This window comes from Malaya genurostris, chromosome 3, assembly GCF_030247185.1.
Source record: "Malaya genurostris strain Urasoe2022 chromosome 3, Malgen_1.1, whole genome shotgun sequence".
Lineage (NCBI taxonomy): Eukaryota > Metazoa > Arthropoda > Insecta > Diptera > Culicidae > Malaya > Malaya genurostris.
In genome coordinates, this window is record NC_080572.1 from 165,396,809 (window position 1) to 165,413,914 (window position 17,106).

Sequence of the window (17,106 nt, forward strand, 5' to 3'; positions counted from 1 at the left end):
ACCAGGATGAAACTACACAGCAACCTATGAGACTATAGCAACTTTTATTTGAGCCTTTATGTGGAAATCGATTCAATCATCTCTGAGAAAATTGAGTGGGTCTCGTTTTAGTGTTTTTGACAACTATTTCCGGTACTTCTGGAACCGTGAACTTGGAACCAGTATAGCCGAAATCGGTTCGTTTAGTAAGTAACTAATATAGCCTACAAATTGAATCAGTTTTAAGCCAAATCAAGAAGAATTTTACCCTTTTTGCATCGTCGCTCCAAATGACGGTGTGAAATTCAATAGGAAGCTATGGGACTGTGAGATTTTTTTTAATTTTATGAGTAAAAATATTTGACACATACTCACACACATACACACATACTCATACATTGCACAGCGCGATGAACTGTGTCGAATGATATAGAGCACTTAGCCCTCCGGGCCAATTTTCACTAGTCGATTTTTCAAGTGATTGCATAAACTTTCTATATGAGAAAGGCAATAAGTGTACTTTTATAGAAAAGCATCGTTATCATGATCTTCTTTTAACACTAACAAGTAGATAAAAATTGAATAAAAGAATTAGAAAATTAAATTTTTTCACCTGAAGAATATCAACTTTAATGTGGCAATACTGCACGCCAATAAAATGTTTGAATATTTTTACAATCTGCTTCGAAAATTTCATACTTTTTTATGTCGTCAATTACATGAAGGATAGAAATTTTTATTTTTCATTATCTTTGAAGTTGTGTCCGCATAAAATTCAACCTCATTCAATAGGATAATTAGAAAATTATTTGAATCACAGTTCGACCGGTTCAGTCACGGTTAGTTGGTTTGGTTGTAAGCGATATTGCTGTACTACCCACTGTAAAAACTTCATATTTACATTGCGAAGCAAGCAATCCCGATGCATATATCTTTTCAAATAAACTTCAATTCATTGCATTTCTTCCTTTCTTTCGAGCTCACATCTTGTAAGGTAGATATGATTTGTCTCAACCTCAATATCGTGTTCAACTAACATCGCACACTGGTAACAAGCAACTAGCAGTTTATTCGTGTTTGTCCCGTGATTCTGATTTCTTCAAAACGGTTGAAAATTCGTGTTCATGTGTGCTCGGTGGCGATGGAGTCGCTAGTGTACGAAATCGAACACCGCACACAGCGTGCTTCGTTCGTAGAGGCGGTGTTGTGTTCTCTTCTTCCGTACCACCGCATGTACGTACCGGTGCGCTTTATAAGACGGTTTGAAATTTTTAATACTTATCACCTTGTAATTCCGGAACTGGAAGTCAGATCAGGATGAAATTCTGAAGTTATGTATGGAATCGTAAAAAGTTTCATTTAAACCTAAATCGGCTTAGCCATGTAAAATTCGGCTTAGCAATTGTTGAGAAAAGCATTTGTTCGAGTTAACGTGGAATTTTTCTTTTGTTCGAATTGTTAGAGGTTTAACTAATATGAATTATACGCCCTTATTCTGAATAACGTCGTATCGATTTTACGATCGTATTTCATTTGTATTCCTATGTTAATAACGCTAGCAAAACCAAAGGTAGCTAGGATTCGATCGAACCACATTCGATCAAAAAATCCGCCCTTATTACCGGTGTCACTTCACGGTGAAAATCAAGTGAAGTGAATGTAGGTTCTTATTACGGAAGTCACTTCAGAGACAAAAGTAATGACTGGGATGAACTTGATGTCGTTATGAACATCACACCACCAACATTTTGTTGAAAAAAAAAAATAGTTTTTTCCACCACAGTGATCACTGTACTGTGCGTGATACTGGTAATAGGTATAATCAAGTGAAGTGACATGTAAGTGAAAGTGAAGTGAGAACGGTAATAAGGGCCATCAATACGTCGTTATTCAGAATAAGGGTGATAGTGTAGGTAGAAGCGTAGTTCTAACGCGTAAAATATATGTAGACAAAAACATTTCGCGCAAATGGTCAAACCTTGGTTCGAATGATGTCATCATTGATTTACTATGAATTTGGATTTCTTAATGAGTATGCATTTTTAGGCTAAACTTATGTTTATTATAAAAACCCTGTTTTATATCGATCAAGCATATTTCTCCAAAATTCAATCCTTGTTTCGTGAGGATTTCGAATAACGCAAGCTTCTGCTCCAATGCTGAGGCAATCCAGTTGAAACTTTCCTGACTGAACTGATAATCGCTGAACTGGTGGCCATTGAAATGAGAATGTAGTCACATCGTTTCTACTTACTACCGGTGTAGGATTACCATATTTAGCAAAGTTGGTCCACAACTTGACGAAATTATTACGTACTTTCAACTCGCTGCTTTCAGTTGAAAGTTTTGGAAGAAGTGGTGAACTGCGAAAGAAAACGATCAGTATTCTATATAGTTTTCGAATTGTAAAAGCTATAGAAATTGTATTAAAAACGAATGAAACTTTGGATCGTGAAAATACCTGCCATTTACGTTTGATAGATAATTTCACTTGAATATTGTCCGTTCCACGCTGCCGATGGTATATTCGGATGGTTCATTGATGTACATTTTTTAAATCAATTCAATCAATTTTTAATTATTTAATTATCTCGCGTCCAATGTTGGCTTCCAATACTGCATTCGTATTGAACTTGGGACAAACCAGTCGAGAAATTGAAACACAGTCAGATATAGTCTGATCCAATGAAATCTCGGTGGCTAATTGACTGCGCAAAAATATGGGTTACCTATCTAACTCACCTCGAAATGGTGCACGGTTTTTTGTGGAATGTAGCATTGGGCATCGCCCTGTTGGCATCCCGATTGTTCTGTTTTGTCTATTATCATCGAACGGTACCTTTCTGTATTGCGGTCTCCATCATTATTAAAAAGTCGAATGATTCTACCGGTACAAAACCGTACCAATATCAGCACATTTTTTTTCCAAAATCCATGTAAAAGGTTTATTCCAGTAGGACTTTCAAACCGAGATCTTTAATTTCACTGGTAGATATAAAATAGACGCAACTTGTGAAACACACTAAGAAATTGGATGATAAATTCCGCGAAGTAAGAAATTGGATGATAAATTTTAGGAGAGTATGCTTAAATTGAACCAACCAATTCCATTTGAAGTTTAAGGTCTGAGGACAGATGGCCACGTGTTGAGTTTTAAATCGACCACGTGGCTCGCTCAATTCCCTTTGCGCATCGTATTTCTCTTGTACTCTCCCGTATATGAGCAAACTGTACCGGGTTGCCAGCATACATTTTATTATTTTGATGAAAAGTTTTATCACATTAATCTATCGTATGGGTTGGACATTACATGATTCCAATGAACATTGAAAAAATATTAAACTTTCACAAAGATTGAATGTCTGTGTGTTTGGCAGCCTTGTCGACCCAATTTTATTTCTCTCTCCTTTTTCAGAATGCTATCAGGAAACCAAAGCGAAAAAAATGGTGGATGCATTGAAACTGACTTTGTTTCACAGAAAAATACAAGACTATATTTTTATGGCGATACCATATATGTTTTTATGTACTAATCGCATCTAAACTAAATTATCTAGACTTTGTCACGGTAGATTTATGATACAAGCCTTCAATGCCGAGATATTCGATGAACAAGTAGAGGTATGCATTTCCGAGCGTTCCAATTTTCAGCAGTTCTTCAGTTAGAAAACAATACAACACGATCGCTCAACGCAATGAATCATTCTGAAAATTTCACAGAATATTCTCAACTAAATTTCGAAGACATTGTCAGGTGGGTTTTTTTTATATTCTGCACCGTTTCCAAGAAAATTTAATTTGAAACGGGAAAATAGCAAAAAACCTACCACTTCACGGTAGTGTCCTCAGCCCTTAACCGCGAGTAATGGAGTAATGAAAAAATGATACACTCTCGATCAAGATTCGATAAAACGTTCTTTTAATCGCTGGTAGAGTGTGTTACCAACATCGAGGACACCTTTGTTTCCAATATCTTCTATACATTATCAAAGAGTTTCTCGGTCTTTAGTTATTAATGTTGGGTACTTACGTATTAGCGCCAATGCAGCAGCAGTTGGGCTAATGTATCATTGCGTTACTTCTCCTAACTCAGGTTTACCAACTAGCTTTGAGTAGACCGGACAAACGAGGCGATTTCAGGTTTGTATGCAAGAGACTGCCGCTTTCGATCGGTTTTTGGTCTACTCAGATTGTGTCACTTTCGCGCCTTTGCACCGCCGAGCCTACTTTGTTCTGGAATTGAAAACCGAATAATGCGCCTTCGTCTTAACGAGGATTCGTTCTCGACTAAGAAGTAAACTTCTAGTTTTGAATATAACAAGAAACGTGCTTAATCCACCTATCAGTGAGATGATACCTTTTTTTATCAATCCGCATGTGTTTTTTTCATGAATATTCTTCGGTTTTCATGACATTATTTTAATGACCGTCGTTTTAAGCTGCAATTTGACATTTTAATCACTCATTACTCTATCTAAAAAGGTTACAATCGATTAAACTTTTCACGATATGTCGAAGTGAGTTCCACTTTAGAATTTACGGTAATTTAAGGTACTTCCAGAGCCGGTATTCAGGAACCAGCATAAACCAAACCAATTCGTATGGCCATATGACGAATAAATTGCAATAGTTTTGAGTCCAACTTTCAAGCTTTTCGGGATTATCATCTTCTATATCGGTTTGAATTTTAAAAATTCATCCTCCTGTAATTCCAGAATCGGAAGTCAGCATTGAATAAAATTAATTAATTTTGTGTGGGACTATAAGTTTATTTTAATTTAAATTTTTTTCTGAAATTCGATTTGGCTTTATTTGAGAAAACGATTGAGCTTTGAGAAACGATTCGATACTGGAGCCGGAATTCGAAAATCGGTGTAGCCGAAGTCAGACAAATTCACTTGATTAGTTTACATTTGTTTCAATATGTTTAAAAATCAGTATAGACGTCTTTGAGAAATCGTAGTACGAGTTAAATTGTTGGGTGCCTTCCGAATCGAAAACTGAATACCACTAAAACTGAAATAAGTTTATTTGGTTGTCGATTATTCAAATCAGCAAATCTTAGATGATTCTTAGATATCATTTGAATCTTAGATCGGTTCAGCCATCTACGAGGAAAATAAGTTACACAATTTTAATTTCGTTTCACATATCATCTTGTAGTTCCGGAACCAGAAGTCGGATCCAAACATAATTCAGGAACCGTGTTTAGGAGCATACGAATTTTCATATGAATCTGAGTTTGTAGAAAACGGTTGAGTCATCTTCGAAAATAAGGTAAAAAATTGAGTGAAATTATTTGTCACATACGCATTTGCTGATCTCGACGAACTGATTCAAATGGTATATGGGTGTTTTGTTCTTCCAGCATTTATTGCTGTAAGCAGTTTAAATCAATATAATTATGAAATTGTTCAGAATTCGGAAGTACTGCCATCTTTCCAATATGTCATATTCGAACGATTATGTTGCCAAAAATGAACCGTGCTAAAATTGGTCCGAGGCAAAATGTCATGAAAAATAATGCTGTTCACAGTCTTTTTGGTACTTAGAAACTATTGTATGTAACAGTATAAAAAATCGTGTTTTACGTTGCTCCCAAGCTATGGCTTGTTGGATAGCTATTACCGTGCGGAATCTAAGTCTGAAACCATATTCTGTTTTCAAGGTCAATTGTGACAGATACTGTCAAAAAACTGAAAATTTTGACATAAAACTTCGTATAACTCAAAAAGTAAACATCCGATCTCAAAACCATTCAATAGCGTTCTGGGTGACGGGGAGACCTTTCATTTGCGACTAGTTTGATCAAAATCGGTCCAGCAATCTCTGAGATCTCGACCTCTTAGTTGACAACACACATACAGACACACACACATACACACACAGACATTTGCTCAGTTCGTCGAGCTGAATCGATTGGTATATGACATTCGGCCCTCCAGGCCTCGGAAAATTTTTCGAAAGTTTGAGCGAATTCTATACCTATTTTTTATATATATAAAAAAAGGTAAAAACGGGATTGCATGCAAGATATCGCTAGTTTCGACTGCTGGTCGGCGGCAAGGTGTTGCCTTGGGCCAAGGTGTTTGCCTTAGGCCTTCTAGCCTTCTTAGTTATGTTTATATGAGTGGACCACATTGTCAAGAAAGATTTATTTTTGTTATACATTGCTAGTCGATCATTACTTTATAAGCGCAACTTCAGCTACGGTGTCGTGAATACATTAGCACCCAATGTTGTTTTATGATTTGATATCAATAGATTTTCATGATGCGTGTCGGCAATCGAGTGTTTGTATAAAATTGAATTATCATTTTGACAGATTTAATGAAAATAACACTTACTCGAACATATAAAATATATCATCTCCATGGCTTGCTCCATCCAAGCTGTCCAGATTGAAAAATGATTTATATAAACTAAACTGACCATGATACGAGAACCGGTAATGATAATGTTGAACTTTTGGCTGATACTTGGCCAACCACTCGGTGCTGATCATCGTTGTAGTTATAAACGTAATATCCGACATGAGATCGCACATCTGTTTCATAGTCCGACCAGAGAACCGATCAGATCCGAAGTAAAAATTTTTTATCTCGAGTCCTACTTCTTCACAGTTCAATATTGGATTTTCTTTAATGAAACAGGGTATCAAACTTTGTGGTTCTTGGTTGAAGACATGTTTGAGGTTTTTTTTCAATATAAAGTAAAGTGCCAATATTCCTTCGCTGCTGTTACATCCTGTTATGAGAGGAGTTTCGATAGTATCCAGATCTTTCAGAATCTCCTCTGGGGCACTGGTGATAATGCTATCTTCCGTTTCAAATAATTCAATGACCGGTCGAAAAAGGTAGTTCATAGCGAGTTTTCTTTCATCTCTGTTAGCAACTTTGTGTTGGTGTTTAACAAGCAAACGAGCTGGAGCTTTCATAAGTGTTTCTACAAAAAGAAGAATGGATTTGTATTTAAGCATAAGAAATTTTAAAGAGCATTTCATTAATTATTATTAGCAGACACGAGTCATAACACGGATCCAGTAGGGGCAAAAGGTGAATCAGATTGGTAATTGCATAGTATGAAGGAAGGATTCTACAGAGGTATGGTTGGTAATCGAACTACGAGCCGATCGTACAAAGCTGAAAAATTTCGAATACTCTGTACAATTAAGCTGATTTCTGAGATGGATTTCACATTCAGAGTAATGTAATTGACAAAATGATGTCTCTAGAAAAATTATCGGGTTGAAGTCTCGTCTCATATTTTTGACATTAAGGTCTGAGGACAGAGGGTCATGTGTTGAGTTTTAAATCGATCACGTGGCTCGCTCAATTCCCTTTGCGCATCGTATTTCTCTTGTACTCTCTAGTATATGAGCAAACTGTACCGGGTTGCCAGCATACATTTTATTATTTTGATGAGAAGTTTTATCCAAAGCGCAAAAAATGCCGGATGCATTGAAACTGACTTTGTTTCACAGAAAAATACAAGAGTTTATTTTTAACGCGATAACATATATGTTTTTATGTACTAATCGCATCTAAACTAAATTATCTAGACTTTTTCACGGTAGAGATTCGACTTTTTCACGGTAGATATTCGATCTCAACTAAATTTCGGAGACATTGTCAGGTGGGTTTTTCTATATTCTGCACCGTTTCCAAGAAAATTTAATTTGAAACGGGAAAATAGCAAAAAAAAACTACCACTTTACGGTACTGTCCTCAGCCCTTAAAATGCTTTACTCTTCACTATGCGTGGCCGAAGGTCAAATTAAAAATGCAAAACTAGTCGCGTAATCTTCTTCTGTCATAATTTTGAATGATAATAACTTATTTATTTATTTATCTTAGTCATAGTTGATCCATTGATATAATTTAACAACTAATCGATTCGGGAACATTTAACTCAACATGTGTGGCAAGTATTTCAACAGCTTACAATTGAAAAATTGTTTTGAATCGCCCTATGTTTTCACGAAACAATCACAGCATGTCATAATGATGTCATCCTCTCGATTTCTCTCGCACGACTGACGCATTTCATTAAATAGAAATTCTACGTCGATCGGTGTAGGGAGAATTCACGGCATGGATGGAAAAGTATCGCTTCGTTCAGCACAGTATGAACCTTCGAATCTATAAATATATGCTATGTAACAATTTTCATTAAGCAGGACAAATTCTCGAAGTTGTCCTGCTTAATGAAATACTCTTGTAGTGAAACATAACATAGGTTGATGTCAGAGTGAAAGCGTCACGCGATGCGTCTTGGAGTGCGTGCGAGCTAGTTGCATTTGATCAAAGCAAACCTGTCAGAGTGAATGCGATGCGAAAACATCGCATTGAATCGCTTCGGTCCGCGTTCCGCGCTCACTCTGACATCAACCTTAGTCGGAAACCCGATCGAACAATACTCCGTTCATGTTCAGATTGCGAATGATCAGTGTCCCATCTAAGATCTCACAATAAACATAATTTCCATGATATTCTCGACAAATTGGGTCAGTTTTATATTTTAACCCTTTTGTTGGAAACATTAACAACACCTTTCTTACTGTACATACCTTCTTAGTAATCTCCGAGTTTCATATGTATATGTGCTTGTAACGTACTTGAATTATTATGTATAAGTGCTTGTAATGTACTTCCGTACTTCCTCGTCACATTCGATTTACAATACCCTTGGCTTCCAGGGCTATAATGACTTGATACTCCCTTCTTTTTATATTTTTATGACATCATGAATTGCTCCAAATTTTCCATCTGATAATTATTTTATAACGAAAGGCTGTTTAACATCATAACTACATTCGTACTATAGAATCACGTTTTTATATAATTTATTTTACCAAGGCTTTAACCATTTTGGCCGTTCATCGAGGAGGAAAACTTATGAAATAACGATTCAGTTAATACAAATGTTGTTGTAAACTTATTTCCATTACCTTGAGTCGACAGTTTTTTCAATTTACATAATAAAATGCACATTGATTGTATGATTTCGTCAATTCAGATCAATGTTGAGAATAATTATTTCCCCTTCCTCTTGTGAATATTTTTGTGAACCTCACTTAGTTGTTAGAAATATACTGTACTCGTGAAGAAGTAGCAATTTGTTGTAAAACCCGATCAATTTTCTCTTACACTTTCCATGTTCGGGGCACTTACTCCACGCTCTCACCCTCAAAACAACCTTATAGTCTATTTTGATTTAACTTCCTTTTTGTCAGTGAAATTACTACAAATCTCTTTCATGATGGCCCTTAGTAGTGTAGAAAATATCTGCTTTTCAAAAAATATCGACTCCCACCTTTGGTACAATGCCGGAGTTATGCCGTTACAAACATTACACTCCTTTTTAGAGGCACTTACTACACCCTCTTCCCACAGAATATCCTTATAATCATATCTCAGTTGTGCAAAAAGTGTACTTAAAAAGTACCGATTCTCGTCAAATTAGATAATATTTTTAATGACCACCTATGTTAAGGACGCTTGCTACGCTCCCTTCTCCCATGGAAATATTCTTATAACCATCTCTGAAGAGCAAGAAGTACATGTGTCAAGTTTGATAGCAATCCGTTCAGTAATTCCGAAGTTATGTCATTAGATATATTACACCCCCTCTTTTTGAAGGCACTTGCTACATCCACCCCCCCATATAATCATATCTAATATATGCAAAATGTTTCTATGGTCTCAAAAAATATCGATTCTCGTCAAATTGAACAATTTTTTTCATGACCTCCCCCTGTTAAGAACACTTACTACGCTTTCTCCCCCATTAAAATTTCCTTATGATCATCTCAGAAGAGCAAGAAGTATCTGTGCCAAGTTTGATGGCAATCCGTTCAGTAGTTTCGGAATTATGCCGTTTTAAACATTACACCTCCCTATTTAAAGGCACTTGCTACATCCACCTCCCATATAGTCATATCTAAGGTATGCAAAATGGTTCTACGGTCTTTAAAACGTATCGATTCTTGTCTAGTTATATGAGTTTTTACATGACCCCCCCTTGTTTATGACACTTGCTACGCTCCCTCCCTTATAAATATACTCCCTAAATCATCTCTGAAATACAAGAAGTACCTGTGCCAAGTTTGGTGGCTTCCGAAGTTATCGCGTTACAAACATACAAACTTACATCCATTTATATATATATATATATATATATATATATATATATATATATATATATATATATATATATATATATATATATATATATATATATATATATATATATATATATATATATATATATATATATATATATATATATATATATATATATATATATATATATATATATATATATATATATATATATATATATATATATATATAGATTAGATGCAATATCATATTGTATCAGATATAAACTCAAGATAAGGCGATTTGCGATATTACATGTATCATTTGAACTGGGCCCCTCGAAGAATTCGGTTCACCGTTAGCTTCAGTTCAATTATCATTTGCATCAAAACAACGCACGTCTAATTGCTTCGTGTGTTGTAACTATAACAATATTGTTGATGTATTAATAACATCAAGTTACAATATGAACAAAATTACAAGTTGTGCTGCGTAACCAGTGGTTCTTTGTGAAATCAATGGAAGTAACAAAATATTTCTTTTGTGAACTGTTTCACATGTTTTCTTCCTTGTATTTTATCCGCGCTTTTTACCAAAGAATCAATCAAATTACACTATTATTGAGTTTGCTGGTTCCCGATTATTGATTCAACATTTCTCGATCAAAATATATGTAATCTTTTGAATCGATTCACTGTTTATAAAAATAATAAGTTTGCATGTTCTCTTTCTCGAAAATTATCATTATAAAAGTAAATCGTTTTATTTGTCCAGGTTAATATCTTTTAAATCGTTTTATTTGTCCAGGTTTATATATTGTTGATTTTCTTAGTAACTTTGAAATCATCATCATTTACTTCCAGTTAAAGGATATATTTCAAAAACTTTACATTACAGAAAAATGTAAGAGGAGTTAAAAAATCAATTATTCTGAAATAATTCAGACCCCCGGTGAACGACCAAAAGGTTGAAGCCGGGGTAAAATAACTGATGTTCATAATAATAATAATGAAATAATTTAATTGTCAATTTTATCATTCGCAAACAATCCAAGTGCTTAATGGGTTTCTAATTGGTCACTTGAATAAGTTTTAAGTTTAGTGCATTCATCATTATCTTTATATTTGTTTTAATTGTGGGAGCTTTTGTATTGTTTCATTTATAATGTAATTGCGCTTGGTCGTGTCTCGCCTACAACCCGATATTTTATTTTCAACTACCCTACGTGCGCTGAATATTCATGGACGAATTTATTCATCATGTATTCTGCAAAGGGCTGAGAAAATTCCTTTCCCAAAAATCCTCTGTACGAGAATCATTTCATATATATTCAATGTGCGAACATGCTTCTAAAATATCAACGAGGAGAATGTTCGTTGTTCGAACTTTTCACAACTGTTTTTTTTTTGTCATGTGAGATCAGTTTCAGTGAGAATCGCGTTAGTAGTAAACTTATCTCAAGTGAGTTTTCTGATGATGATTTTTTTAAACTGATAATTTGAAATTTTGTTTTTTTCCAACACTGGTACTCACCATAAACGCCAACGTCGGAATTTCCGCAATAACCGAGTGTCTTAGCTAGCTTACGAGCTTTGTCCGCAGGATCAACTTGAAAAAATGATGTCGTGCACACAACGCCGCTTTGGCAAATCGCTCTGTGGAAATATTTTCTAAAACAAGAGTAACATAAATTAAATATGATTTTCAAATTTTCGTCTGGTTAGTATACCTCGAATTTTTCGAAAGATAGTGCAGGAACGTTGACCAACTGCCAGCACTTTCTCCAAAAAGTGTAACGTTATTCGGATCACCTCCGAAGAATTTGATGTTTTCGTGAACCCACCTTAGAGCCAGCAGCTGAATGTGATAATAAAAATTTGGATCGATTTTAAGACGATGTTATAATTAACATTTAAATTACATACTTGATCTTTAAGACCAGCATTTCCGGCGATACCCATACTAGGTAAACTTAAAAATCCCAGTGGGCCAAGCCGATAGTTCATAATTACAGTGATTACTCCTTCTTTGACAAAATGCACTGGATTGAATAGGAAGCTGCCTGCTGAGCCATTAATGTATCCACCACCGTGAATATAAACCATAACTGGTAAAAGTATACTGCTGCCCTGCTTGTCAGGTAGCATTGGAGTGTAAACATTCAAATGAAGAGCTTTTTCTGACCCAACAACGTATAAGGGTACGAACGCGTTCCGTTGAATAAACACATCTCCATCTGTGGTGCAATCGATTAAAGGTTCATTAAATTTTTCCAGGGGAATTGGAGGCTTGAATCGTTGCTCTCCGATCGGTGGCTTTGCGTATGGTATTCCCCTGAAACAATTGTACTGGAACCCATTCGAAAGAATCCTCACTACGCCACGGACTTTCCCCTGGTTGATCTGTACAATCGGTCGGAATGTTGTAGGCCACCATTTATCTAACTGGTTTTGAACAAAATACTTTCCGATCGCTAAAACTAACCGAAAAATAGCTCTGATGAATGCAAGCATCGACCTTCGCTATTGAATTGAGGGACTGAAACACATTTACAATCTTTCACTTGAACGTTTTAGTTTTCGGTTGCCCGCGTTTGATCCAGCAGCAGAGAAGATGGATCGTTTTCTCCCAAAGCGCGAATGGAACTGAGCGAAACAATGTCGTCGGTTACACTTTGAAGCAGTTCTGTATAGGTACTCCGCCAGCGACTTAAGACTAAAGTTGTTTGGAGCAAAATAGATGGAAATGACGCAACTTGCTCTTGAGTTGAATGGTTTGGTCGTTTAATTATAAATAGTAAAATCAAATGTTTGAACGAAAACATAGTACTGCTTCAGCTATTATAAATAATGGCATATGCCAACGAATGCAAAATTTAAAGTTCACAAAAAATACTTTTGAAAAGGGGTATGGATTGTACTCTTGCGATATTCCATGCATTGCTTTAATCAAACTATAGACAATGCAGCATTGGTCGAGACAGAACATCATGTGTTATCATGGTGATCGATGCGGACAATAAATTAATGTAACGTCTTTGCTTCTGGGAGCGGTTCATTTCGCCGAAATTCGTTTCGCCGAATGACATTTCGCCGACGCCAAATGCCATTTCGCCGAATATGTCATTTCGCCGAAAGTCGTTTCGCCGAAAGGGACATTTCGAATACATCATATTATTTGTTTTTTTTTGTGTTTGAAATCGCTAATAGTATAGCTTATTAAAGGGTTTTTTTGTTTGTATATATTGGCCGCTTCATATCAAAATGCTAGTAAAGTGAATGTTTTGCTTTTGGAGTTTTGTTTTTTGAAAACACCAAGTTCTACTTTTAACTACCGTCGCATGTTTTTTACTGTTTCCATGAATTGTAGATATAGGTAAATTTCCACTACGGAAATGATTAGCTTCTTAAATATTCCAAAACTTCGACCATTTGTTATGTGAAACTCAGTCTTGTCCTTTTTGTCAAAGACGTTGATTTTCGAAAGGTAAAACGTTGGATAGTTTTGCACGATTTTATAGACGTTTTATAATGCGTCAATTTTGCGCAAAACTTTGCTTCTACCGATCGATATCAGTCAATTGTTGTAACTGATATCGACCGTCAGCTGCAGCAAGTAGTTTCAACATACTTTCAAATCATTATTTCGAATCCATTTAATGCATTTAAATAATACATTTAAAATATGGGATTTAGTGAATAATACAGTTAAAGAACAAACCTTTTCTTCTTTTGTACCAACAGATTACATATATTCAATTCAAACTTAGAAACATATTCCAAATCGTAATAAAACTTTTATACTAACTTCTATAAATTTCTGCAACTTTTTCACGATGAGAAGCTATCATGTAAAAAATCCAAGAAACAGGTGTTGCTAATATTTGCAAAAGTAGGATTGAAAACAGCACAGCAAAACATTGGTGTATTGTTCATACCAAACGTATAAGTTCATTTTCGCGAATTACTGCGATTACATCGCCATTTGTCGACTTGTCAATTTTTAATTATTAGACTTTTATCTTATTATTGTTTTAGCTTATATATTTAATAATTGATTCGTAGGAAACCTTTGTTTAACTAGCACTCTAGTAATGCTTTAACATTTGACTGATTTGAAAATCATCCTAAAATTGGGTTGATGTTGAACGAAAACTATTTTATTTTATCTCCTTTGTTTTCGATGATTTTTTCATGAATGTTAGATGGGAAATATCATGAATAAATATAAGACCACTTTCTGAAGTAGCAAAACAAATGAGCAAGAATATATTAACACCATTCCAAACAATCATTCGTGCACGAGAGGATTTGAAGTGGTTCTCAAAAGTAGAGCCGTTTTTGCAGCGGTGCGTATTTCCGTACGTTCCGAACATCAGCAAACCGGTTAAGAACATTCTGTTGAACTAGAAGCAAACGGTCTTAATTTTAGAACTTGCAGCCACAGAAAATGTTATCTTAAAAATCGCGATTTCAATTTGTTGAGTGCATTTTTTGTAACCCATCTATTGGCATCTTTCGTGTCGGGTAAAAAAGTACTAAAAATCGCCTCACTAGTCGACTTTTTTCCGGTGTTAAATACATTAACTTAACAAAATAATCACACGACAAATTTGTTTGTTTCAAACAGGTTACGGCTACGAAACGTGACACCGAGTAAGTGACATACTACATGGTAAAGTTAAGTAATGATTGCATATCGGTTGAACTTCAAGGTCAATCGCTTTTTCGGGCCAGAAAAACTTTTTGGCCCTATGTTGGATATCGAACCCAGGTGGCCTGCATGAATCAAAATTTATTTGATTCGGAAAAAAAATATAAATCAGTGTCTATAGAAAGTTTTCGTACATTTGTTTCGGTCAACAACTTTAAATCAATAAATAGTGAGAAATTACTTCTTTCTTTAAAATAGGGTATAGTTAAGTTTGCGCTTATTTGAAAATACTTTGACAATTCAAAAGACGGAACAAAAGAAGGGAAAAATAACATCAATATTATTGGTACGACTAACGGTATACTTTAAACAAAAATATCGATGGCACACACGTTTTCAATAGGTACAATGGTCAACTTCAACAAAAATATCGAGTATTTGATTTTGAGTAGATACATATAGTGAATTTCAAATAACTGGAATTCTATATTTTAGTTTTTATCATCGAATGCCAATCTTTGCTCAAAAATATTGAATGAAGAAATCATAAAAAAACCTATTCCATATCCAACAAAATTGAGCGGTAATGAGTTTTGACATTTACATCTTTAATGTCATTATACTACTGGAACCGCAAGTGACAGCCTTTAGAATTTCAAATTGTTTAATGAACTAACAGTAGTTTCCAAACGAGCCTAAGTTTGTTGAAATCGGTTCAGTAATCTCTGATTAAATTGAGTGCAAAAAAACAACGCGTTTTGTCAGTTACGTCACTTATACCGTTATATCTTCAGAACCAAAAGTGACAGCCAGTTGATCTTCAAACATGATTAATATTATGGTAGTTTTTTAACGAGACTAAGTTTGTTGAAATCGGTTTAGGCATTACTCTATTAGCTTTCTGTAGAGAAAGTCAAAACTGTTACTTGACACTAACGAATATGTTGATGGTTAAACCAATTTTCGCAAACTTAGATTCAAATGAAAGATCCCATGCGTAAATATTCAAATTTGTTCGCATCTGACTTCAGGTTCAAATTGTAATTAATTGTAGCTTTTCTTCAGTATCATAGTCTTTAGATTTTCATTGATGGATGATAGATAAAAAAATGTCACTAAAATAAATTGAATTACTGCAATAAATATTAACAAAACGAATTTATGTATGAATCTGATTTTTTCAAGGTCTCTCACCACACCCTACGAAGAACTTTCACGTGTTCCTTGACCCGGGTGGTCTAGTTTGCTTTGTTAGTAAATGGGTACCCGATCAACAAAGCATAACAAGATTCTATTAAAATTATATGTAATCTTAATATTTATATCTCATTATGTTATAAATACGAGGTCTGTTCAAAAAGTTCCCGGAATTTTTAAATTGCGCGCGTCTGGAGAGTCCGGTGGTCAATTTTTTTTTATTGTGTTGGTACATATGTCCCTAATGTAATGTCTTCGCGGCCATCTTGGAAACGCTTATACCACTCGTAAACACTTGTTTTTTTCATAGCAGACTCACCGTAGGCTCTCTGTAACATTTCGCACACTTGGTTACACTTTATTTCATTTTTCACGCAAAATTTAATACAAATTCTTCAATTCTTCCATTCTTTACACTAACAAAAATCGCCGAGCTCAAAAAAACACGTCTAAACCAGCCGCTACAAGACAGAATGTAAACAATGAATACAGCTGAAAACTTCACCATACATTAGGGACATATGTACCAACACAATAAAAAAAAATTTTGACCACCGGACTCTCCAGACGCGCGCAATTAAAACATTCCGGGAACTTTTTGAACAGACCTCGTATGATTCCAAATCAGAAGCAAACATTCAGATTTTATTAAGATTATAGCAAGTCCAGTTATTATATTAAGGGCCGTTACATTTCAGGTAAAACTATACTAGAGAATTGAAAAAAAGAGTTCAAACACTTTTGTCGATCATATTTTTGACTTACAACCCGAGAAATGCTATGCTTCAATAAAGAGCAGTAACAAACATTTTGTTCAATTTCACATATCTGAAGATGCTTTTGAAAACAATCATTTGATATTTGATTTTGAAATGACAGCCTAAATTTTAAATTTGAGACTTGCGGGGCTTCTGGCTACCGCAAACTAATGTGACTAATAGGCAATTGGTTGATCATCAATCATAAAAACTTGCTATTCGAATCGATGTTATATACACTTCTGATTTTTCACTGACTTTCAAACGAATTTTCAGTCTAATCTAAATTTACGAAAATCGATTTAGCCATCTCCGAGAAAATTAAGTGCACATTTTAATCAAATATACCCCGTCACTATACAAATTCACTATGTATCTCACGACACTATAAATCTTGTATAATAAACGTCACATCA

The 17,106-nt window shown here is 34.9% G+C and overlaps 1 protein-coding gene across 1 annotated transcript in view; it reads right to left on the reverse strand.

Moving 5' to 3' along the window:
- Positions 1-2,018: 2,018 nt before the first annotated feature.
- LOC131434086 (uncharacterized) overlaps positions 2,019-17,106 on the reverse strand; it is a 53,651-nt gene continuing 38,563 nt past the window's right edge. The window contains exons 6-10 of the mRNA XM_058600733.1: positions 12,008-12,604; positions 11,812-11,939; positions 11,616-11,752; positions 6,327-6,924; positions 2,019-2,342 (exon numbers count right to left, since the gene is read on the reverse strand). Of these exons, the coding sequence (XP_058456716.1) occupies positions 2,042-2,342; positions 6,327-6,924; positions 11,616-11,752; positions 11,812-11,939; positions 12,008-12,604 (1,761 nt within the window). The 3' untranslated portion in view covers positions 2,019-2,041. The remainder of the gene's footprint in view (positions 2,343-6,326; positions 6,925-11,615; positions 11,753-11,811; positions 11,940-12,007; positions 12,605-17,106) is intronic.